At 35.5% G+C, this 26,495-nt stretch overlaps 1 protein-coding gene across 2 annotated transcripts in view; it reads right to left on the bottom strand.

Annotated features, from left to right (window-relative positions):
* KCNH7 (potassium voltage-gated channel subfamily H member 7) overlaps positions 1–26,495 on the bottom strand; it is a gene marked incomplete at both ends in the record, with an annotated part of 472,381 nt that overhangs the window by 58,831 nt on the left and 387,055 nt on the right. For both annotated transcript variants that reach the window (XM_080799570.1, XM_080799569.1), the window contains one exon: positions 10,643–11,068. In XM_080799570.1, coding sequence (XP_080655696.1) covers positions 10,643–11,068 — 426 coding nt within the window. The remainder of the gene's footprint in view (positions 1–10,642; positions 11,069–26,495) is intronic.

Raw genomic sequence — 26,495 nt, 5'->3', positions numbered from 1 at the left:
AAGGAGAGGAAAGTAGAGGAGAGAAAAGGGGGAGAAATAACTAAACAGTTGTTTTACCTCTCAGTTGCTTCATAAGGATGAGTAAAAATTGATTTCAACAGTCAAAGCCATTCTCTTGTGATTTCATAACATGTACTCAAGAATAATCACATATGTTGTTTGACAATGTAACAAATAACTTGATCTTATTTTTATTGTTGTCAAGATGCTGCTAACACACCTGGGTATTCTTCCTTAGCTACTGCTGCGTACAGCATATCTTGTAAATGACACCTAAGATTGCAATAACTCTTTTCTTCTTCTTTAAATATCTCTTTAAAGATTTAAAGTGTTTTGCCCATATTACACAAAGAGAAAAACGATTGCACCAAAATTTCAGAGACAGTAGCCTAAAGAATGATCAATCTCCTCTTGTTTATTTGTTGGAACTATTAGTCCCCACTGTTTAGCTCAATGTACTCTTTGTATTATGTGCAAATGAAAAATGCGAACAACAACTACCTTATAGTTGTATTAACGTCAAAACTTGGCTAACTAGAATGTTTTCAGCATATATATTTCTCTCACAGTATATCTAATTTCTAATTTCAGACATATTATGTAAATCTATTTTTGTGTTTTTTTTTCTAATTTTTAAAAATAGAAATAAAATTATCTTTTAACCTACGCAATAATTTCAAAAGAGTAGAGGTAAAAAATTTTCTCTTAGATGTTATTTCTTAACTTTTTACTGGTATTAGAAAAAATACTGTTTATTATTACTTTTGGTAGACTAAAAAAGCATAAGAGCTCACAAGACTCTTGTGATTATGTGATTATGACCTGCAAGATATCATAATAATAAGTAAGATGGAGGAAGAGGTGAGTTAGTTTGCAGTAGCTTGAAGCAAGGTGTTTTGTTTTTTGGTTCTGCTCATGAACTGTAGCAAAGGAGACATAATGAATTCTAGTAAGCCGTGGCTCCGCCTCATTAGTACCTATGCCATTTCAGACCTGAACTCCTTTAACTGTGATTGAATGATATTGTAAACTCTTTCTGCCTGAATGCCACAGTAAAGAAAGTATACTTATTTAGGACTTTTATTTTTAATGTACTTTGTCATAACTTTTAAAATGTAAAATAACTCTTCCCCTGGCAATTCAAATTATTCAAGTTTCTGGGTGGTTGAAGTGTATCCTCCAATTTAAATTTTTTTTTAAAATATGCCCATATCATAGTTTATTAAAGCCTCATATACTTTCAGGGATCCTGGGTGGCTCCATTGGTTAAGTGTCTGCCTTTGGGTCAGGTTTTGATCCCGGAGTCCTGAGATCAAGCCCAGGTTAGGCTCCTTGCTCAGTAGGGAGTCTGCTTCTCCCTATTCCTCTGCCCCTCCCCAGGCATGTGCTCTCTCTCTCTCTCAAATAAAAAAATAAAAATTTTAAAAATAAAATGAAACCCTAGATACTTTCTTATACTGAGGTATATAGTTTCCTTTATTAAGTATAACTTTCTTAACTAAACTTTATTTTAAACATATATACTCTAAACAATTGCAATTTTATAAACACATTAGATACCAGACCCAGACTCAAGATGACCATGTGATTTTTTTTTTACTAGATATTTTACAATAGATGAGGTAATATCCTTTATTAGTGTAAGTGAAATTCTTTCTGAAGGCCTGAAATTAGAACAGGGGACTTCTTACTATTATCAAAAAATTCTCTTCTTAAGAATAAATCTGGTCATACTTAAACTGAGAAATCCTCATCAATAAGAGAAAATATTATGCTCAATAATTTTCAAAATAAATTTTAAGTAAGCATTTTCAAGAATCTTACATTTAAAATACTTTATTTCAGAGGTTTACTCTCTAAAACTTTTGCCTGTAGTAAGTGGGTAGAATTATTTATTTATAAATGGGGAAATATAAGTATGTGATCTTTAGTTTTGCCTACAGGATTGAAAGAATGAATCATCACTGAAAATTTCTACTTAATCCATCATTCTGTTCTGTTTGTCAAGAAATATTTGTGTATAAGTGGGGAAATGGGAACACTTAGTAATACATTTCATAACTCTACACTCATGTTTTGCTTCAGGTTTTATTTCAATTCCCTCTAAGCTCTGGTGCTCATATATACCATTCCATGAGTTGCTTACCCAATAAAACTTAACAATATTGAAACTAGTTTTGAGTTTTTTGTTCAGCTTGAGTCCCACTTTTTCCAATATTTCTTTTTTTTTAAATTTTTAAAAAAAATTTTTTTTAGTTATTTATTGGACAGACAGAGATCACAAGTAGGCAGAGAGACAGGCAGAGAGAGAGAGAGGAGGAAACAGGCTCCCTGCTGAGCAGAGAGCCCTATGCGGGGGCTCCATCCCAGGACCCTGGGATCATGACCTGAGCCGAAGGCAAAGGCTTTAACCCACTGAGTCACCCAGGCGCCCCACTTTTTCCAATATTTCTAAGGACACATTCACTGATACAATTAAAAAAAAACATATTTTGAGTATGTAAAAAACCTTAAGGAAATCACCTAATTTATTCTTTCTTTATTCATACCAAACCTCACAAATTCCTCCACAAACTGAGGCTTTCAAACTCAAGATTTTACAACCTCCTTGTGAAACTCACTCCAATATTTAACAACCTTTACTGTCAAGATGTTTTTATTTTTATTTTGTTTATAATTAACATTCTATTTTTCTGCAATTTGAACTCACTTTCCCTTTCTTTAGTTATAATAACATGGAAAACTGGTCATCAAATGATTTTAAATAGTAATAAGCAAATGTTATGATGAATAAAAAATTTTGGATGTTATATTTTAAAAAGAGAATTTGACTTGTTTTGAGAAATATTTAACCAAAAATTGAACCTTTTGTCATCTCTAGCGAATTGTAGACAACAGATCACATATACATGATGAATAAATGGTCAGCTAAATGAAAAAGATATTTATTTCATGGAATGTTCTTATATTTCCTTGGTTCAAAAATTATTGCATTGGGGACCTTGTGTCTCTCACTTGTCATTCCACAGATTTTTAAAGGCATGACCAACAGCCTCAAATACAAGCCAATGGAGACATCTGCCTTAACTTCCAAGAACTATCTAAATGGAGACACAGTCACTTTATGGGTAGGAATATATTATGTATACAGTTCTTCAAAATGTATTTTGGTTTTTAAATTTGAACATTAGTATGTCTAATGTTTTAGCAATTCACTTCTAACAAACTAATGGCAACTGCTGTAGAGATCAGGTTCAGAAAGAATTCTGACAAGGTGATCAGAATTTCTATACAGATGCTTGCTAAGTTTTCCCTTGTATCCATTCTATGATGCATCTAACAGACTAATGAAACAAACATATCAATGTCAACAGAAATTCCTCTTTTCTATTAAAACTTCCCCTCAAAGAGCACTGTATATACTTAGGTTTCGAAGACCTTGTTTGTATTCAGGATTCATGAAAAATAACAGTAAAGTGGGAATGGAGAGAGGTCCACAAAGGAAGTAGTTAATTAAAAAAAAAAAACAAAACACACTAATTTTCAGGAGAGGAAGACGTTAATGAAGTCTGTAGCTAAAGAGAACGCTCTAGATTCTAACAGCTGATATATTTGAAAGTCAGATAAGCAAAATATGGGAAAACTTGAGGGAGGTAATGAAAAGTTGATTTTTTGGAGACAGAGTCAATAGTGTTGTTCTCTTGCATCAGTGATATTGAGACAATTTGCTATGGGTGGCATGATATTTGATGGTGCAAAAATTAAGAAATAGAGAATCTTTTCCTTCCTTGGTCTGTCTGGATAGCATTAACAATAGGAAGATACTAATGACATCGGAAAGCCCAGTTATTGCCCAGTATTTCTTTCTTTTCTTTTTTTTAAAGATGTTACTTATTTATTTGAAAGAGACCGAGAGAGCATGAGAGTGTAGGGGTAGAGGGAGGGGGAGAAGCAGACTCCCTGTTGAGCAGGGAGCCCAATGTGGGGTTTGGTCCCAGGACCCTGAGATCATGACCTAAGTGGAAATCAAGAGTCGGATGCTTAACTGACTGAGCCACCCAGGCACCCCTGTCAGTATTCCTTTCTTCAACATATTTTCTTAATATTTTGGAAGATCCTCTAGTTATTAGTAGGAGATTTGCTTTTACTTAGGCTAAAACGTTAAATGAGTGTTTTGAAAAAGTGAGTAATTCTGTTCATATAAAATGTATGTGTAATTCTGCTTTAGTAAAAATGTATATGCCAAGCTATCCTCAGCATTGCTAGGATATATGTTTTAGAGCTACAATAATATAGATCCAAAATTCAAATAGGTTTCCTTCTTCAGGGCTGAGTGTAAATAAAACTGAAATATTACAGTAGCTTACCATTTAGAGAAATTGGCAAGGAAGACACTAATAGTTAATTAACTATTTTGACATTGACAAAATTGTTTTCGCTAAGGTCATCTGAGATGCTGTGATGCATAGAAAAAAACATTTTAATAATTCAGCTAGAATTAAGCGATGATGAAATCATGACTGTCCTTATATTTAGTTTAAAACCACTGCTTTACTTGATTATTTATGCCTTTGTTTTGTAGAAATGTTCACCGGTGAGCTCCTGGACTTCCTCTTTGATCCAGATAAGGCCACCAAATCTTGCATATCTAAATAGCAGAAATTCCTGCCACTTTTAAAAATGAAGGTTTCAAGGTTTTACTTTAGACCTACCAAATACGAATCTCCAAACTCTTTCATAAGATCCACATCAAAATCTGTGCATGGTCCTGAGGGAGAAGCACTGGTCTAAACCAATCTTTGCCATGATTTTATCTAACTTATAATTTAATGGAGCTCGCTTCTTTTTCTTATACTCACATATATATCTTTCTAGTTGTTCATGGAGTCCCTGACTTGCCTACATGCCATCTGTACTCGGATGACTGATGGGCACCTCAAACTTCACATGGACCAAACAGGAATTTCTCTCCCAAAATGCACCTTCTTCTCACCAGGTTTTTCCTACCTGGAAAGTTGCTTCAGGACCTCCATCCTCCAAAATATCTCAAACGAAAAGAAAGAAACGACAAAATCTTTGAACCATCATTAATTGTGCTTTGTTTCTTACTCCTCCAACAATATTTAATCTATCAACAAGCCTAACAGCTCCCCTCTACTATAGTCCAAACATATCTTTATCTCCTCACCTCTATTGCCACCATGTGGTCCAAGCTGTTGCTTGTTTTGTTCCTGCTGCATTATAGCAAAAGCTCGAAGCTTTGAAGAAGCCTTCCCCTGCTTCCACCCTGACTAAATTGTCTGCAGACCATCATCCAGGAGGTCTTTAAAACCGTCCATTACATTATGTTTTTCCCACTCGGAAGGCTCCACTGCAGCCAGAATAAACCCCAAATGCCGCAGATGTCACGTTTGCGTGTGATTTGGTTCCCTGTCTCTGCATCCTCTCCTGTCTTAGCACTCAACTCCAAATTCACTATGGTTCACCCCAGCCGCCACCGGCCTTTCTGCTCTAACACACCAAGCTTGTTCCCCAGTTGGGCCATTTTCAGTAGTGTTTTCTTTTGCTTGAAATGCTCTCCATGTGTTTTCAAGAGGCCAGTTTTTTTCTGGTCAAGTCTCAACTCAAATGGCACTTCTCCCCAAATCGTTCCTAATCGCCTCATCCAAATTAGCCACCTGTGGAAGTCATTCTGCATCATAAGGCTGTTTCTTGTCAGCTCATAAACTTCTTAAGGGGAGAAACTGAAACAAAAACAGGAACTCTCTCCTTCACCGTGTGTAGCCTTCCAGTCCTGCCTTTCCCACCTCCTTTTATTACCAAGATTCTAGTAAGAAGGGGCCCTGCATGCTTCCTGTTAATTTCTGAAGCCAACTCCGTTTGGCTGTGGCAAATATCTGACCTGACACTACTTCAGCGTAGTGAACTGACACACCTAGTGATTTATTTCCGGCCTTCATCCCACTTTATGTCTTTATAGTATTTGACACCACTTCCTGAAATTTTCCTTACTTCCCAGTACAGTGAGGTAAGTAGTCCTATAATGCCTAGAGCAGTCTCCAACAGCAGAAAAATGATCTGTGTCCTATATAATTTTTCATCGTCTCACAGTCATTCGTATTGGCAAAACGCAAACTTATTTGTTGAGCTTCAATGCTGGGTTTTACATCTAAACAGATGTTAATTTTTGCACATTTTAATATTCGTTAAAATATCCAAGAATTTAGCTACCTTGTAAACTGAGAGATAATTAACTTGTTTAGTTTGGACCTTCAATAGGAATTGTTTACTGTTCCAGAAAATTATATCTTCAGTGACAGCAAGTCCTGTGGTATTTTATACTGTGTATATATAGCATGCCTATGTCAGTCCATGTTTGTTGTTATCACAGTCATGAGATTTCTAGGTGTGCGTAAATGTTAATATATGTATATATATATACATATTTACCTGTACATGTGTATGCATATACATATATACCTATATAAACACATACATATATATTCAACCCTTATGTTAAAATGAAAATAAAAGGCTATATTATTTGTGACCTTTTTTTAAAAATTTATTTGTTAGGCACAGAGAGAGAGAGATCACAAGTAGGCAGAGAGGCAGGCAGAGGGAGAGGGGGAAGCAGGCTCCCCGCAGAGCAGAAAGCCCGATGCGGGGCTCGATCCCAAGACCCTGAGAGCATGATTTGAGCCAAAGGCAGAGGCTTGACCCACTAAGCCACCCAGGTGCCCCTCTATTTGTGACTTTTATTTAACAATAATAAAAGGGGTTTTATAAAATATTTGTAATATTGGGTCTGATAAGACTGGGAACCAACACCTCATAGCTCCGTGCTTCTAATGGGCTTCCCATCCAATTGGCACGACTTCCCCACCCCTTTTACCTGAAAAATATCCACCGGTTTTCAGGAAACCCCCCCTTCCATGTTCACATGTCCCCCTGTACATGGCACTATTAAAGCATTTATCAGATAGTATTCTCTGCTCATCGGTTGTTCTCATTGTAGACTGTAATCTCCCAGACAGTGGGGTCCTTGTCTTATTCTTTTTGTAAATGCAGGGTCTAGCGTGTTGGCAGTAGTTGGTTCTCAATAAATGCTTACAGAATGAATGAACCTACTCGAGTAAAGATTACCCTAGCACTTTCTGGAAATGGCAAAATGAGTTAAGTCAATTCTCATTAAAATTTGTAAAAAAAAAATTACATGAAACTCCAGTTGGTGTAGTAGATACAATCGAGCTAATCCTTTACAGTGGAGGTGGATGGCTCTGAGTCTTATCAGTCTGTCCTGATGTCAACTCTTGAGGGCCTCTGAACTCAGGCCAACTCTTTCAGTCACCTCTATGATACCCCAGTCTGAAAAACACTGTACTGGGTAATGTCTCATTAGAGTGACCGCTAGCTTAATGATTTTAGGATTTGCCATTTAGTTTTGGGTCAAAAATCCCAAAAAGTTTTCTTTTTTTCATATTCATGTGATGAAACTTCCCAAATTAGTTCCTTTGAATATAAGATCTCTTTTTTTCTAGAAGCGTTTTTCTTCTTTTTTTCCCAGAAACAAAAACGGAAGCTAAATATTTTTAATACTATTACTACAAGACATTATACACTTTTGGAAAAGTATCATTCTGAAATATCACTATGTACTGAAAAACCTAACTAAAAGCTTGATTATAGGGGTGCCTGTGTTGCTCAGTCAGTTAAGCATCTGGCTCTTGGTTTCAGCTCAGATCATGATCTTGGGGTCCTGGGATTGAGCCCCCGATTGGCCTCTGTGCTCTGCAGAGAGTCTTCTTGAGGGCTCTCTTTCTTCCTCTCCCTCTGCTTCTCCCCTCACTTGCTCTCTCTCTCAAATAACTAATTTTTTTAAGAAACAGCCTGATTATAGTTACATAATATAATTTGCATATAAAAGAAGTATCTTCATTATTACTCTTGAAAAATGTATAAAGTAGTCCAATTCATCATTGGTCTTGTTGTTACCTCTCATAGCCAACTCACCCCAATAGTTGACACCCTTATCCGCCTTCCAGACCCATCCCTTCCCTTGCTATCCTTGATGCCTACATACCTCCCTCTAAAATATGCCCTATGCTCCTTTGCTTTGCAACCTAATAACTGTCCTCAAAATATTTCCTTTCTGTCTCCCCTTTCTTCAGGATTCCTAATTACAACTAGCTAATCAAATAACTACTGTAAGATCATAGACACTCAATAAGTATTTGTTCAATACCTGAATTACTAAGGTATTTATGGATTACTGTGGTAACATGTAAGGTTAAGGGAAGACTTCATTAAGAAACAGACTTTAATCCAAAGGGATGGGAAAGAGAAGAGGAGTAACCTTTGGCAAGCACTTACTACATACCTGGTACTGAGTTAGTCTCTTCATATATGCTGCTTTATTTTTTAAAATCATAACATACCTTTCACCATTTTACAGAAAAACAAATGAAATCTTAATGAGCTAAGTATCTTGCCAAAATATAACAAGTAAGTGGCAAAGAGGAGAGTCAGACCCAGGTCTGTTTAAGTCCAAAGTCAGAACTCTTCCCATATCATATCACATCTTAAAAGAACGAAGAGTAGGTTTGGGACCATCGGAGAACCCATGAAAGCACATGGGAGTGGAAAAGTGGCATTGCTTTCTTTGAGGCAAACTTCACTTTTTCCTTGACGCTACATGGAAAAAATAGTCCAGACTTCATTTTTCCCAGAAACTATTTCCTCTTATACTAATGTGAATCACAATTAATTTTTGTTTCAGCTCTTGAAGTCCAGTCTGAAATAGTGATTATCTAAGTCACATATTTTAATTTTATTATTTTCAAGTGATGTGGTAACTGGAAGTAAACTAATCAAATGTTGAATCAAAAAATTCTATCTTAATGGTTTTAATCAGCATATTCAAATACTGGTTTGATTGTTATTGATGAAATCTCATCAGTAAATTAACTTCCCCTAACAATCCTATGTACCTATTTATTTTTTCACTCATTCTTTTATTTCACCAAGTTGAAATTTAATTTGGTGTACATATTTTAAAATTTGAAAGAATGAGATCTTACTCTATTGTTTATCAGTAAGAACTTATTTGATGTAAGTACATGGATCACCCATTGTAAGAAACTCATAAAAGTAAGTATCAAGAAGTGTTTCGCTTTCTTGCTTTTTAATTAACAACCAAAGTTAGGAGTATCTAACATGAAATGTTCAACTGGTTTAACAGCAACTAACATTTCTCATTATTTTTCTAAGAGTTTCGCGTGTATTAGCTCATTAGAGTCTCAAATTAAAAATAAATAAATAAAATAAATAAAACAATGTAAGCGGGGAAGTAATATTATTATTATTAATATTATGATCTTTACAGATGAGGAGAGTCAGGCTTGAGGCTTTGTGTAAGGTTTGTAGAATCCAGGAAGAACATATTGCCTTGCTCTTTTTTTTTTTTTTTTTTTTAAGATTTTACTTATTTATTTGAAAGAAGGAAAAAGAAAAAGAAAATGAGCCAGGGAGTGACAGAGGGAGAGGGAGAGGGAGAGGGAGATTCTCTAAAGCTCACTCCATGGAGCCTGACACAGGGCTCCACCTTAGGACTCTGAGATCACAACCAAAGCTGAAACCAAGAGTCTGATGGTTAAGCGACTGAGCCACCTAGGTGCCCCTTCACTGCCCTGTTCTTAACTGCCCAGAGTTCAACAGTCATGATCTATAGGAGATAATTTACTTCCAAACCAATTGTTCCTCTTGGCAGTGGAGGATTCTCTTATGGTCAGGAAGCAAACATCTGCAGGAGGCATTTTGATATTTGACCTCCTCTTGAACAAAAAGCAAAGATGGGGTTCTCAGGTAGAAAAGCACCCTGAATTTTTAAATTTCAACACACTGAGGTTATCTTTCTCAAGCTACCCCCTTAGAACTACTTTCGCATCTTCTGTAAATCATTCAGTTATAGAATCCAGGAAGATTATTTACAATAAGATTTTGTGGCAATTCAATGGAGGGGACTGTAGGAGAACTTAACTGCTTTTGGATCAAAGAACCCCTTAAGAATCTAAAGTTATGGACTTTAACCAGAAAATGCTCTGTACATATACTTGTCAGATTTCCTTGAAGTTTCCAACTTCATAAGATACTGGGAACACGAGAATTATTTTCCAATCTAGATATTAAAGAGAAAGAGTTTTGAACAAGATATTTTAGAAGATGCTTCTTCCACACAATTTGAACATGAAATAAGTTCCTGATGTCTCAAACCACAATTATGAGTCAAGAAAAAAGAGACATATTCAACTTGGACCATTTTATATCCATGAAGTTAACACGGAGAGATTTTATAGCCTGGAAATGTGTTACGTGTTATGAAACATTTTCCCAAAAATTTGCTTTCTTGGTTGAAAGATAGTCTTTAGTATCTCTTAAAAAAATAGAGAGAATTGTGAAGTGTTTGCCCTGGCAAGATTATGTCATTTCATTTTATAGCATTTCCAATGAGATGAATTTCATCTCTGAGATACGGGAAGTTTGTAAAGCAACCACTTGTGGGATTTTTTTTCTTTTCAGTTGAAATAGACTCACTTTTGTAATAGCAATCTTTCAGAAAATAAGATTGTGAAGTAACTCTTACCTCATCAGAACCAGATCCAAAAATCAGCAAATCAAAAGGAATTGCTGCGACCATGTCGATCAGGAACCAGCCTTTGAAGTAGTGTATTGCTATTTTGGCCGGATCACTTACCACTTCTTCATTCTGATTTACATACGTTGTTCTGAAGTTTATGAGAATATCTATGATGAACATAATATCCACAATCAAGTCCACCACATTCAAAGGGCTGCAAGAGTAGCCACATTCTCGTCTTTTCTGTTCTTCTCTGTCATTGAGCAGAAAGGCTGCAGAGTAGGGTGTGAATATAGCAGTGTATATGACCAAGAGGAGAATAAGCCAATCCCAGACAGCCTTGAAGGGGCTATAGTGCAATATTGTAAACTTGTTGATGCGTGGGCTCTGCAGTTTATATTCTGGTAGGACATCTGCTCCTAAAGAGAGAACCTGAGCAAAAAAAGAAAATAGCATGCTACATAAAAATGTCATTATTTGATCTCCTGACCTATGAAAAGGTAAGGTAATTATGCAGCAAAATCTATTAGGCAGGATGCAGGCACCTGTGAAGTATGCATGAAAATGGTATACATTTAAAGGACCCAACATAAACCTCCATTTTGCAGTATATTTGACCCCAGAAAACTCCAGTCGTTTTTCTTGATAAATATTATTTTCACTGAAAAGTAATGAATATTGTCATCGAAATAGCAAGGAGTGGTTACTGGTTCTTTTGGAACATACTACTACTCAGAAATAAAAATACATGGCTGTTTTTAGAAAGTCATAAAATCAGTCTGATACATGAGTAATTCAGTTTTAAAACCTCAGAAAGGATTGTCTGTAATGAATAGAAGCAGCCTACTTGGATCCATGTTCATATTTAATTTACATATGTTTAATTTATAATTAAACCTTGATAAATTAAACGCAACTCATTCAAATCTCTAATTACAATTTTCTCACCTGCAATCTGTTTTTAAAATTAGAAAAAAAAGGCACATAAGTCTAAAATAAACACAAAAGAGTCTTTTTCCTAAAAGGTTGAGAGGATATTTTCTATTCTGGGACAAATGTACTTTCACTCAAACTCCTTCATCACATTTAGAGAATCACAAAGAGACAATGGTGCAAGGAGATGTTCAGAATATCGATCTGGAAACGTTGTAAGATTATTAGCACCAGTGGACACTTAAGCCCTGGGATTTATTCTACATGATAAGACATTGGGTAGACTAAAATAGTTCATCTTATAAAATCTTAGTTTATCTGAAAAAAATGAGAATTAAACCTGAATCACAGCCCAGTAGAAAAGTTCATGAGTTGGTAACTTTAGAGTAAGTTTCAATAACAAAGAAAAAGGTTATTTCATGACCCCAAAAATGTAATTAGTCTTAATATAGAAGTGTACAAAAATTAAAAATTTTTGATGGCTCCACAAGTAGCACATAGAGTCATGTTTTAAGGAAGCAGTGGGTGACACTCTTGTATTATGAATATCTCACATATATGCAATGTCTCTATTTTGGAGTTAATTTCACTAAATAAATTTTCTTAGGCTAGATTCTCCTAAATACAGCTAATATATTATCAGCTTTTCAGCAAGAACTTCAGACAAGCCCTGTTGGTTCGCCAAAAAGTGTTATTTCTCTGTTCTTGGTAATTTTATCTCTGTGGGTTTTAACTTGATTATAACAATAGCATAGGCAAATTTCAATTTTAAATCTTATTTTCATTGTCATATCTCATACATTTTTCACATATAATGAGTTACCATTGTTATCTTAAAAAGAACTTGAGAAGTTTAATAACAACCACAAATGAGATACAACAGATTTTTAAATATAACAGAAGAGTTCAGTTAAAATAGACAAAGGTGTTTTAAGATAACAGCTAAACTGATTTAACTTAAATTCAAAAAATCTTAATAAAACAGAACCTAACCATTTTTTCTCAGTCCAGAGTAAATTTGAACAGGAAACAGGGCTTTATTTTAAGCTACCATGAGAAAGGACAGGAATTATTAGTAAAAAAGAAATCTGGAAAATAAAGTGATTTCATCGTTTCTGAAATATTGAAAATCTTTAGAATCCAAGATCTCAACCTCTATCTCTAACTCTAAAGAAGAATAATGTTTGGAAAATCTGTGAGTTGATCACTGCAGACTGTTGATAACTGCAGACTGTTAAAACTCCAGTCTTAGGCTCAGTACAGAAAACTAGCCCATAATATTTTGTAGGATCATCTCTTCATCTCTTAAGGCGTTACTATGTAATATCCCTTTGTAAAGAAAAAAGCAAAAACAAAAACAAACAAAATGAAACAAAACAAAGCAAAAAAACAGAGGAGATTCAGAGTGTACAAAGTAAAATCCGAAACCTTATTTTGCCTCTCAAAGTCGTCTAAAACCTGGACTCATGCTATCTTTCCAGTATTTTTCTCTCAGTAGATTCTTTTATGCACTCTGACAAAACTTGGCTAAAATTTTTAACCTATTGAGATATTTCCAAATCCCTAAATTCACAAATTTCTCTCAGAAAAAAATGAGTATGTAATTATCCAATGAGAACAGCAACAAAAAAGTCATTCTTTTTTTTTAAATTTTTATTTTTTTATAAACATACAATGTATTTTTATCCCCAAGGGTACAGGTCTGTAAATTGCCAGGTTTACACACTTCACAGCACTCACCATAGCACATACCCTCCCCAATGTCCATAACCCCACCCCCCTCTCCCGACCTCCCTCCCCCCAGCAAACCTCAGTTTGTTTTGTGATATTAAGAGTCACTTATGGTTTGTCTCCCTCCCAATCCCATCTTGTTTCATTTATTCTTTTCCTACCCCCCAACCCCCCCCCCCACATTGCATCTCCACTTCCTCATATCAGGGAGATCATATGATAGTTGTCTTTCTCCGATTGACTTATTTCGCTAAGCATAATACCCTCTAGTTCCATCCACGTCGTTGCAAATGGCAAGATTTCATTTCTTTGGATGGCTGCATAGTATTCCATTGTGTATATATACCACCTCTTGTTTATCCATTCATCTGTTGATGGACATCTAGGTTCTTTCCATAGTTTGGCTATTGTGGACATTGCTGCTATAAACATTCAGGTGCACGTGCCCCTTCGGATCACTACGTTTGTATCTTTAGGGTAAATATCAAGTAGTGCAATCTCTGTGTCATAGGGTAGCTCTATTTTCAACTTTTTGAGGAACCTCCATGCTGTTTTCCAGAGTGGCTGCACCAGCTTGCATTCCCACCAACAGTGTAGGAGGGTTCCCCTTTCTCCGCATCCTTGCCAGCATCTGTCATTTCCTGACTTGTTAATTTTAGCCATTCTGACTGGTGTGAGGTGGTATCTCATTGCGGTTTTGATTTGTATTTCTCTGATGCCGAGTGATGTGGAGCACTTTTTCATGTGTCTGTTGGCCATCTGGATGTCTTCTTTGCAGAAATGTCTGTTCATGTCTTTTGCCCATTTCTTGATTGGATTATTTGTTCTTTGGGTGTTGAGTTTGGTAAGCTCTTTATGGATTTTGGATACTAGCCCTTTATCTGATATGTCCTTTGCAAATATCTTCTTTCATTCTGTCAGTTGTCTTTCGGTTTTGTTAACTGTTTCCTTTGCTGTGCAAAAGCTTTTGATCTTGATGAAATCCCAATAGTTCATTTTTGCCCTTGCTTCCCTTGCCTTTGGTGATGTTCCCAGGAAGAAGTTGCTGCAGCTGAGGTCAAAGAGGTTGCTGCCTGTGTTCTCCTCAAGGATTTTGATGGATTCCTTTCTCACATTGAGGTCCTTCATCCATTTTGAGTCTATTTTTGTGTGTGGTATAAGGAAATGGTCCAATTTCATTTTTCTGCATGTGTCCAATTCTGCTGTCCAATTTTCCCAACACCATTTGTTGAATAGACTGTCTTTTTTCCATTGGACATTTTTTCCTGCTTTGTCGAAGATTAGTTGACCATAGAGTTGAGGGTCTATTTCTGGGCTCTCCGTTCTGTTGCATTGGTCTATATGTCTGTTTTTGTGCCAGTACCATACTGTCTTGATGATGACAGCTTTGTAATAGAGCTTAAAGTCCGGAATTGTGATGCCACCAACTTTGGCCAAAAAAGTCATTCTTAATGAGAGGGATATTTATTTGAGTTTGCTCCCTGGTTAAGTGACATGCTTCTGATACCAACCTCCCACATAGGGCAGTTTGAATGCTTGTTTAAGCAGAAGTCTAAGTTAGAATGCATTCAGCACCACGGAGCACCCCCTGAGAAGTGAAAACTGTGGATGGAGCCCTTTCCATCACACATATGCAAGCATTCCTTTAACAGAGGACTGCTGTGCTAAGAGCTTGAGACTGAAAAATTGGGAAGATACTGTCCCTGACATTGCAGTTTATGGCCTACTGGGAGAAAAAGATATGCAGGTGAATGCAAGCCCTGCTGAGGTCCACCCATTTCCGGGTTGGTGGTGGTGCTGATGAAGGGGGTGGTCTTCACAGAGACTTTTCAGGGAAAGATGTCCCTTGAAGTGAGACATTGCGAGGAGGGAAGAAAAGACTACAGCTGGGGGATGAGGAAATTGGAAAAGGAAAACTATTAAGGCAGAGGAAACAGAACAAACAAAGGTAGGGCGGCATGAAATAATGTCTTGTGTGTTGAGGAATAATAAGCTGCCTTATGCTGCTGAGGGACAAAAATGCATTTGCAGTAATCGATATGGTACCAAATTAGATGGTACAAGTTTGACTTCTGCATGGGTGTGCCTGTGTTTTATCATTCAATTCTTTCATGAATTTTACTAGCCAATGATTTCAAAACTTTTATTTATACAGCATACTTTAGCACCACGAGGTCTCATTTGACAACCTGAATAGACCAATAACCAGTAACAAGATTGAAGCAGTGATCAAAAACCTCCCAGGAAACAAGAGTCCAAGGTCTGAGGGATTCGCCGGGGAATTCTACCAAACATTCAATGGAGAAATAATGCCTATTCTCCTGAAGCTGTTTCAAAAAAAAAAAAAAAAAAAATAGAAACAGAATAAAAATTCCACACTCTTTCTATGAGGCTAGCATTACCTTGATCCCAAAACCAGGCAAAGACCCCATTAAAAAGGAGAATTTCAGACCAATATCCCTGATGAATACAGATGCCAAAATTCTCAACAAGATGCTAGCTAATAGAATCCAACAGTACAGTAAAAGAATTATCCACCACGACCAGGTGGGCTTTATCCTTGTGATGCAAGGGTGGTTCAACATTCATAAATCAATCAGTGTGATAGAACACATCAATAAGAGAAGAGACAAGAACCACATGATCCTCTCAATTGATGTAGAAGAAACATTTGACAAAATACAGCATCCTTTCCTGATTAAAACTCTTCAGAGTATAGGGATAGAGGGAACATTCCTCAACTTCATAAAATCCATCTATGGAAAAACTCACAGCAAATGTCATTCTCAGTGAGGAAAAGCTGAAAGATTTTCCATTGAGATCAGGAATACAACAAGGATGCCAACTCTCACCATTATTGTTCAACATAGTACTAGAAGTTCTTGCAACAGCCATCAGACCACAAAAAGAAATAAAAGGTATTCAAATTGGCAAAGAAGTCAAACTCTCTCTCTTCCCAAAATACTCCATCCCCAAATTACTAGAACTCATACAGAAATTCAGAAATGTGCCAGGATACAAAATCAGTGCACAGATATAAATTGCTTTCTTATATATTAACAATGTAACTGTAGAAAGAAATTAGAGCATTTACAATAGCCCAAAAATCACAAGATAACTTGGAATAAACCTAGCCAATGAGATAAAGGGTCTATACTCTAGGAACTACAAAAAACTCATGAAAGAAGTTGAAGAAGACACAAAAAGATGGAAAAATATTCCATGCTCATGGATCAGAAGAATAAACATTGTTAAAATGTCTATGCTGCCCAGAGAAATCTATAATTTCAGTCCCATCCCAATCAAAATACCAACAGCATTTTTCAAAGTGCTGGAACAAACGATCCTAAAATTTGTGTGAAACCAGAAAAGACCCTGAATTGCCAAGGGAATGTTGAAAAAGAAAAACAAACCTGGGGCATCACACTATATTACAAGCTATATTACAACACTGTGATCATCAAGACAACATGGTATTGGCATAAAAACAGACATATAGACCAGTGGAACAGAGTAGAGAATCCAGATATGAACTCTCCACTTTACGGTCAACTAATTTTCAACAAAGCAGGAAAAAATGTCCAATGGAGAAAGGATAGTCTCTTCAATAAATGGTGCTGGGAAAATTGGACAGCTATATACAGAAGAATGCAACTCGACCATTCTTTTACACCACACACAAAGATAAACTCAAAATGAATGAAAGACCTCAATGTGAGACATCAAAATACTAGAGGAGAACATAGGCAACATCGGCCACAGGAACTTCTTTCAAGATATGTAGCCAAAAGCAAAGGAAACAAAAGCGAAAATGAATTTTTGGGACTTCATCAAGATAAAAATTTTCTTCACAGCAAAGGAAACAGTCAACAAAACAAAGAGGCAACCCACAGAATGGGAGAAGATATTTGCAAATTATACTACAGAGAAAGGGCTGATATCCAAGATCTATAAAGAACTTCTCAAACTCAACACCCAAAAAACAAATAATCAATTCAAAAAATTGGCAAAAAACATAAACAGACCCTTCTCCAAAGATGATTTAAAAATGGCTAACAGACATGAAAACATTTTCATCATCATTAGCCATCAGGGAAATTCAAACCAAAACTATGTTGAAATACCACCTTACACCAGTTAAAATAGCAAAACTTGACAAGGCAAGAAACTACAAATGTTGGAGAAGTTGTGGAGAAAGGGGAACCCTTTTACACTGTTGGTGGAAATGCAAGTTGGTGCAGCCACTTTGGAAGACAGTGTAGAGGTTCCTCAAAAAATTAAAACAGAACTACCCTATGACCCTGCAATTGCACTACTGGGTATTTACCCCAAAGATACAGATGTAGTGAAAAGAAGGGCCACATGCATCCCAGTGTTCATAGCAGCAATGTCCACAATAGCCAAACTGTGGAAAGAGCTGAGATGCCCTTCAACAGATGAATGGATAAAGAAGATGTGGTTCATATATACAATGGAATATTACTCAGCCATCAGAAAGGATGAACACCCAACTTTTGCATCAACATGGATGGGACTAGAGGAGATTATGTTAAGTGAAATAAGTCAAGCAGAGAAAGTCGATTATCATATGGTTTCACTTATTTGTGGAACTTAAGGAATAGCATGGAGGACATTAGGAGAAGGAAAGGACAAATGAAGAGGGGGAAATCGGAGTGGGAGACAAAGCGTGAGAGACTATGGACTCCAGAAAACAAAGTGAGGGTTTAGAGGGGGTTGGGGGGGATGGGTGAGCCTGGTGATGGGTATTAAGGAGGGCACGGATTACAGGGAGCACTGGGTGTTATACACAAACAATGAATCATGGAACACTACATCAAAAACTAATGATGTACTGTATGGTGACTAACATAACATAATAAAAAAATCCTCAAATGTGGTCATAGGCAGTGAAATCAGGTAGCACTCTCTTATTAAGTGATTATCTTACTGAGTCAGAAGATTGTTTTGAGTTTTCACCAACATACACAGTTTTTAAGATTTTCTGGGAGACTTTATGGCCCTTTGAGAATATTCTTTTCTGTGAATATTGGTTTAAGAATTATTAAAGGTTACCAGACAGAGAAGGCAAGGTAACCAAATTAAGTTTTAGATAAATACATCTGGCAATGGAAAGCAAGAGAACCCAGAGGAGGTAGGATCAGAGGCTTAGAGATAAATTAGGACTTTAGTACTAAGAAAGATAGATAAATGAAGAGATCAGAAATGCCTGTATTAAGGGGAGGTGGCAAAGACTGAAAAGAGGGATATATTTGGGAATTAAATGCATTTCAAGATAAGAATGAGGAATAAGGAAACATTTATTTCTTTGTGGTTTCAATAATGAGTTTTATTAGAGCCATTCATGGTAATACAAATCTATGAAGGTTCACCCATTTATAGAATAAGGGAAGGAACCCTAGATTTTAAATGTAAGGAACTGGGTTTAAATTTCAGATACAATTTTTCTGGTAATTTAATTTCTCTGGATCTGGGTTTTTTGTTTTGTTTTGTTTTTTTTCATCTGTGACTCTAGATAATATATATATAAAGTTATATATATGATATATATAATATATTGTATAAATATATACATTTATATATTACATATTTATTATATTATATATTTATATTTATATAATACATTAATATAATGAATATAAGATATATTTATATTTATAAATATATTTATATATTTATATTTAATATATATTTATATTAAATATATTTATATTTAATATATATTTATATATTTATATAAAAATTTGTATATAATTATATTATATATTCATATATTATATATTAAATATTTAATATGTATCTATATATTATATATTATATGTTATATAATTTTAATATGATATATATGATATAACTATATATTATATATAATTATATATATTTATATTTAATTTATATATATTCAATATATAAAATACACAAAATATATTAAATATATATTTAATATATATAAATTAATATGCCATACATTATAATATTAATATATTTATTTATATATTATATATTTACATTATTATATTATTTTATATTTATATTTATATAATATGTTAATATAATAAATATAAATATATATTTATATTTATATATTATCTAGAGTCACAGATAATATATATAATATAACATCTAGACTCTAGATAAATATAATCTAAAGACATGTATCTATATCTATGTATAGAGAGACTTGTCATATATATATATAATTTTTAAAGAAACTGCATATATAGGGTTATATAGAGAGATATATAATATAAAGAGTGTGTATACATATGTGTGGATATAGATGAATGTATATCCAGAGAGACAGATACATACAGAGATACAGTTTCTATAAAAACTATATATAGTTTCTCTATATAGTCCCTTTTTGTGGCACTTTTCCATATGGTCTCTTCAGCAGGGTAGTAAGACGTCCATGTGGAGACTCAGTATTCACAAGGGAGAAGCAGAAACATCTAGTCCTCTTAAAGTCAAGGCCTGAGAATAGTACGGGATCATTTTTTCCATATTCTATTGACCAAAGCAGTCACAGGCTAGCCTAGATTCAAGAAAATGGAGATGTAAGTCTTTATCTTTTCATAGAAAAATAGCATATGTGTGGAAGGAAAGGAATAAATTGGGGCCATCTTGGAGACAAGCTATCACAGGAATTATTGACAATTGTTTTTAGGCTTGATGCTATTGTGGTTTATTTAAATAGTATTTACTTTCTTAGGGGTGCACAGTGAAATATTTATGGACAAAGTGCTATAGTTTTGGGGGTAACTATAAGGACGTGAATTCCAAGACCTCTGCTGGATGCCTGAAACTACAAATGATACTGAATCCAATATATATTATATTTTTTCCTATATATACACACCTATGATATACACACCTATGATTTGAACTGACAAATTAGGCACAGTTAAGAGATGAACAACAGTAACAATAAAATAGAACCACTATAATGACATGCTGTAATAAAAGTTATGTGAGGGGCACCTGGGTGGCTCAGTGTGTTAAGCCTCTGCCTTCAGCTCAGGTCATGATCCCAGGGTCCTGGGATCGAGTCCCACATTGGGCTCTCTGCTCAGCGGGGAGCCTGCTTCCTCCTCTCTCTCTGCCTGCCTCTCCACCTACTTGTGATCTCTGTCTGTCAAATAAATAAATAAAATCTTAAAAAAAAAAAAGTTATGTGAATGTTGAGTCTCTCTCTCTTAAAATATCTTATTGTAATGAACTGACCCTTCTTCTTATAATACGTGAGATAATACAATGTCTATGTAATGAGATGAAGTGAGGTGAATGACACAGGTATTGTGATGTAATGTTAGGTTATCACTGATCTTTTGATGATAGACAGATGATCATCTGCTTTCAAACCATGGTTGACCACGGCTAACTGAAACTGTGGAAAGCAAAGCTGCAGGTTAATGCGGGACTGTTGTAATCCAGGGTGAGAGAATGGAAGGCGGAGAGGAAGTCTAGTTATTTGCAGCAACATTAGTTGTACGCTGACTTTTACTACAATTGGGAGATGGGCATATGGCATTTTTTATTTTTATAACTGTTTATGTTTTTTCACAATAAAAACCAGTAATTTTAGAATTTCAGCCAGAAAGGCCCAAGATCAACTGAGGATGTAATTTCCCGATGGAAAAAAAGAACTGGATCTACACACATCACAAGGGCTCACTCCTATCAGAGCTCCTTGTTGGGTAAGCTTGGATTATTGTTTCTACAATAGAACATTTAATTTGCTCCCTGTACATCTCATTCATATTATGTTGGTCTTCATTCAGCCACTAGACTAAACAACAATGCCGACTTTGCTGGCCTTGACATGTTTGCCTTTAAAGTCCTGTCAAATTGGTGGCTCAGACAAATCACTTTACAAGAAGATAGTTGAATAAGCTAAGTCTGCAAATGCTTATTCCTCTGAGTATACTTGGCTGCATTGCTCATTAAGTTAGATTAAAATACAGACACTTCTCAGAGACTTATTAGGTTAGACCTCTTGTTGCAATACTTTTATTAACATTTCATATTCAAAGTTCAAGTTTTCATTCTGGATTGATATATGTATGCTTTTTTATTTTTTCTCCATAAAACTATGACGAAATGCAATGTTTATGTTGGTTAACATCATTTTCGTAAATATTTGCCTTATGTGCTCCTTTTATAATACATTTCTAGGAAATAATTGATCTCTCTTAAGGAATCAAAAGGTTTCATTTCTTTTTTGTTTAAAAAAACATGACAATAAGAATTATTCCATTAATTGTATTCTCCTTTTGTCTTCTTGCATAAAACTATGAGTTTAAAATTTCAGTACAATTATTTCTATTTCCCTTCACATGGTTTTAATTGTTCTATTTCCATTTCAATGGTCTAAATGCATGTATCTTTCATAATGTCACTTTATACTTCTTTGGAAATAGGATAAATGTATAAATTATAAGACATAAGTAAGTTAATATTAATCATGAAAGTGCTTTAGAGCCATTATGCTGGAAATGAAATATTAGACAGGCAAATATTTATTTTAAAAATGTGAATAGGATTCTAAGGTGCCAGTGATTAAAAAGAGAAAGGCTGCTACACAATCCATTACGTTTCCTTAGGAGAGCCAACTTCTCCCACACATTTGAGAAATAACATACTTTAGAAAGATAAAACATGATTAATTGAACTATTATAAGGGTTTTCTTTTAAGAGTCAAAGAAAAAAGAAGGGGGAAAAAAAAAAAACCCTCACTATATTAAAAAGGGGAACTCCATAGTCTCCAGAAAGACACTTCTATTTTCTCTTTCCTCAAACCACCAATTAAATGTACAGTTTAACATAGACTAAAATATGGTTTTCTTCACCAAATCCAGTTTTTTTTCTTGCTAACACACTGCTATTTGTTTAACCTATAACAGTTAAGTGTTATATAAAACCCAAATCTTTATACGAAACAGCACTATTTATTCAATGAAGATCTACTGCGAAAATTTTGTGTGAACACCAGGATTAATAACTACTTTTCTCTTTTGAAAAGTGCAATAGGGAACGATTAAGCTTTCCAAAAGATTATACAGTACTTTTGGCAGCTGTTAAACGCCATGCTGAGGTGTTGGTAGAGACTGCTCATCTGTTATTTATCCTTTACTTGGGACTTGCAGTTAACTAATAGGCTAGCTATATTTTTATCTATCAGGAAAAGCAGTCAGTAACAAAATGAATCAGACAGATCATACAGCATCAGAAAATATTTAAATCCCCCCGGCTTTTCAGCAGAAGATTTAAGAAGTCCAGCAAAATCTGAGTAATTTTCATTACTACAGGCAGCCTGATGGATAATTACCCAAATATTTAAATTAAAAGATGAAAAAGATTCACACAATAAATGAAATCTGTCACAGAGGAAGTTTTTTAAATAAATAAAATATTAAAATGAGGTAGTAGGATCACTGCAGCTGTCCATATTTAAATAATTGTCCAAGGTTTAGGTTAAAGTAGACATTGTATCATTTGTGCACATGTGCGCATGTATGTTTGTGTGTGTGTGTGTGTGTGTGTGTGTGTGTTGGACTGAGTCAGAAGATAGTACAATTTTGTAAAAATCGGAGTCATGTGGGTACAGATAAATGCTAGGTTTAGTGTTTTGTTTTGTACGTAGTATGCTAGTAATACAAAAAAATTTTATGTTAATAACACAAAAAATATCTGCTTCTCAAAATATGTGACTCAGAATATGAGATAAATAGGTTACATAATATCTTAAACATTTATAATATTCATAAATGACTGCAAACACATGTATATACCATATACTCTGAACTTCCCCGCCAGTGGCCAGCTGGGCATGGCCCTCCGTTTTGGCCCCTCACCCCTGTGCCAGGCTGATTTGGGAGCTTGAATTAACAGCTGCTTGCTGATACCAGATGCTCTCTGGTCTACGGTTGCTTCCTTGCCTCCGTTCTCTTTCTTTTCTCATGGAGATGGCACACATGCACTCTTCTCTCCGTTTCCTTTATCCTTATTTTTCAATGGATCTCAATGTAAGGCAAAGGAACAGGTAGCACACTAGTTTGTGAGAAAGCCTTTCACAAATGTTTTTCAAAAGTGTAGATAACTAAGAAACAGGCTTGGAGGTGGGAGATGGGAGTAAAGGGCTTAGATAGGCTACTTGGAGGTAGATGTGCCAGGCGTTAGTAGGAGAAGATGCCTGGCAGACAGGAAGTCTGGGATAGAGCCCCTGAGGAGGTTGCAGCTCAAAATTTCATTCTGTACAGGCAGGATGAAATTCTGGAAAGTGGATTCATGTGTCGAGAAAGTATACAAAAAGAGAGAATGGGGATAACAAAAATGTGGAATAGAGAAAAAAGGCATAGCCAGTATTCCTGGGCTTAGCAGGGGATATATACATAGTTAGTAGGACAAAGAGTAGTTGAGGGGGTGTGTCTGTAGCTTAAAACAGAAGAAAAAATAGATGATGGAGATGGCAATATGGAAAATGCACGAGAGAAAGGATTATGACAGATACAGCTGCTGTGCACCAAAATTTGCTGTTTTTCCTTACATGGAATAGAGTTGTTGCTGCTAGAATGTGTCTACTTGGCCCAAAACTACATTGTCCAATCCTGTTTGAATCTAGGTATGGCCATGTGTCTGATGAGTAGCACTTTTTGGCCTAAGCTTTCAAGAAGCAGGTGTGTCTTTTCCTGCTCTCTCTTTTTCCTTCCACTTGATAAGCACAGATGCTTCCAAAGCCTCAAGTCCTTAAATCCAGTGGGGGTGGTAGAGCCTCAAATATAGGAAACTTTGTCACCAAATTACCAAGAGAGGTAAAATCCCTCATTGCACAGGAATACCAGCTTCTACTACTGCTTGAGCATGAAATATAGTATTAGATAACCACAGTAATATGGGGGTTTATTAGTGCCAGCAGCTAGCATTTCCCTAATACTTGGATCTTTTCTTTGGAATATGCTGCGTAAGATAACACTGACTCTGGAGAGAGAATGACTGCCTACTTTATCAATGCTTTGTCTTTGAGGAAGAGGACAGTTAATACCAAATATCTTTTGTGTTAGTTACCAGGCTCAGTACTGAATTACAGCATTCAATTCTCTCAACAGCTCCTTTAGATAAGCATAATTATCTCTGTTTTTATAGGCTAGGAGACTGACTCAGAGACTGAATAACCTACCTGAGTTCTCAGAGCCAACTAAAGTTATTATCAACCATAATATTCCTTAACCTTACTGAATGTCTATTACTCACTGAAAATTATATGGGCATTATCCCATTTAAATGTCACAATTATAGGTATTTATTGTGGACTGAATTGTGTCTCCCCCCGCCCCAAGAAAGACACTCTCCAGTCCTAACCCCTAATACCTGTGAACGTGATCTTTTTTGGAAACCGGGTCTTCATAGATATAATCAAGTTAAGGTGAGGGCACACTGGACTGAGGCAGGCCCTAATCCAATGTGACTTGTATCTTTATAAGTGGAGGAAAGAGACACAGAAACAGATCAACAGGAAGAACATCATGTGACAATGGAGGTAGCGACTGGAGTGATGGCCAACCGCACAGAAGCTAAGAGAAAGGCATGGAACAGACTCTTCCCTAAGTCTTCTGGGACAGAACATTCTCCTGCTGACATCTTGATTTCACGTTGAGCCTGAATAATAGGAAGTGAATAAATAACTGTTGTTTTGAGCTATCTAGTTAGTGGCAATTTGTATGACAGCCCAGAAAATGAGACAGTGCTATTGTTTATTTCACTCTACAGATGTAAACTCTGAGGTTAGCTAACTTCCCTACACTGTCTGGTTCAATAGTGCCTGTCTTCTTATCTACGCCGCATATCAATATCCAATTTATTCTTTCATGAGAATAAAGCCCATGTTTTCTCACCCTAAATACTGCTTCCAGAAAAAGAAATTATTTTATAGGGGTCTGTGTGAATGCTTTCATAGTTATCAAATGCTCTTAATAAAATCCTGATCACCTATGGCAAAATAATAAAGAGACTTATGTAGAACCACTTCTTGTCGAGAGCCTAAAGGCCACTTATTTGGATGGACACACGTGTGTAGGACATAGGAAAAACAAACAGAAATGTTAAATGGCTATGATGGGCACTAAAAATAAAAACAAAGACAATTTCCATTAATTAGAAATCCATAATCTGTCAAATACTGCTGAACACACTAGACTCCAGATTGAAATAGCCCTGTTAATTAAATGGCCAGCTCTGCCATGGCCATTTAAAAAATATCTCCCTAGGTATCAGATTCTTTAGCAGCAAAATAGGACAGAAATACCTTCCTCATAGGCAACTGTGCGATAAGTACGAACACAAATGTATAAAGTTCCACAAATAATCCCTGTCTCACCATAAACAACAAATAAGTATTTTCATTATAATTTTAAGTGCATTTATCTTGAACACCTCAAAATTTAATTATATATAACATTCAGCGCCAATTATAGTTATTGACTGAATTCAGTTCTCTGAGGTTACCCTTGGAGAAGTCAGTTATGCAAAGATAGAAACAGCAAGAGACAGACAGACAGGCTCTTGATTATGTGTGTTTGCTGGTAAGATAACATGTCTTCTTTGTTTATGAACATCTCAGTTATGCTATACTGACCTGTGGGCCATGGTGATAAAGTGGTGATTTAGGGAATCAACTATTTTTTAAAAGCCCTTAAACACTTTGAAAGGCCCCAGTTAAGCAAGTGATAAGATATTCTCTCATAAAAGCACATGCCCTAGACATAGGGAGCATTTAGTTGGTTTGGTTGGAATACTTATCATAAAGAATTGAAGATCTACTGGGTGGTTGGAGAAATTACTTTTGGGCATCTTTGAAGAGTGCATGGAGTTCTCTATTTTACTGCAAGTAATGAAATATTTCTTTAATATGAATTCAATAAGTTTTTATGACATCCCTATCAGTTTTCAAATTTTAGTACACTTCCCAAGGATCTTATAGAAATGATATACATAACAAAACTAGTAAGATCACCTCTGAAATTCTGCAATTCTGTTTTTTTTTTTTTTTTAACTGAACAAGTTGTTCAGTTACACTAAATTGGTGTGATTTTACAGTGTATCATCTGCAGGTCAATGAATAAGATATTTTAAGGAAAGAAACTGGAAACTCTCTGCACAAAAATTCCAGGATGATGGGGAA

This window comes from Martes martes (assembly GCF_963455335.1).
Source record: "Martes martes genome assembly, chromosome: 3".
NCBI classification, from domain to species: Eukaryota; Metazoa; Chordata; class Mammalia; order Carnivora; family Mustelidae; genus Martes; species Martes martes.
Note: the sequence above shows the minus strand (reverse complement) of the source record. Positions and strands in the feature narration are given on the sequence as shown.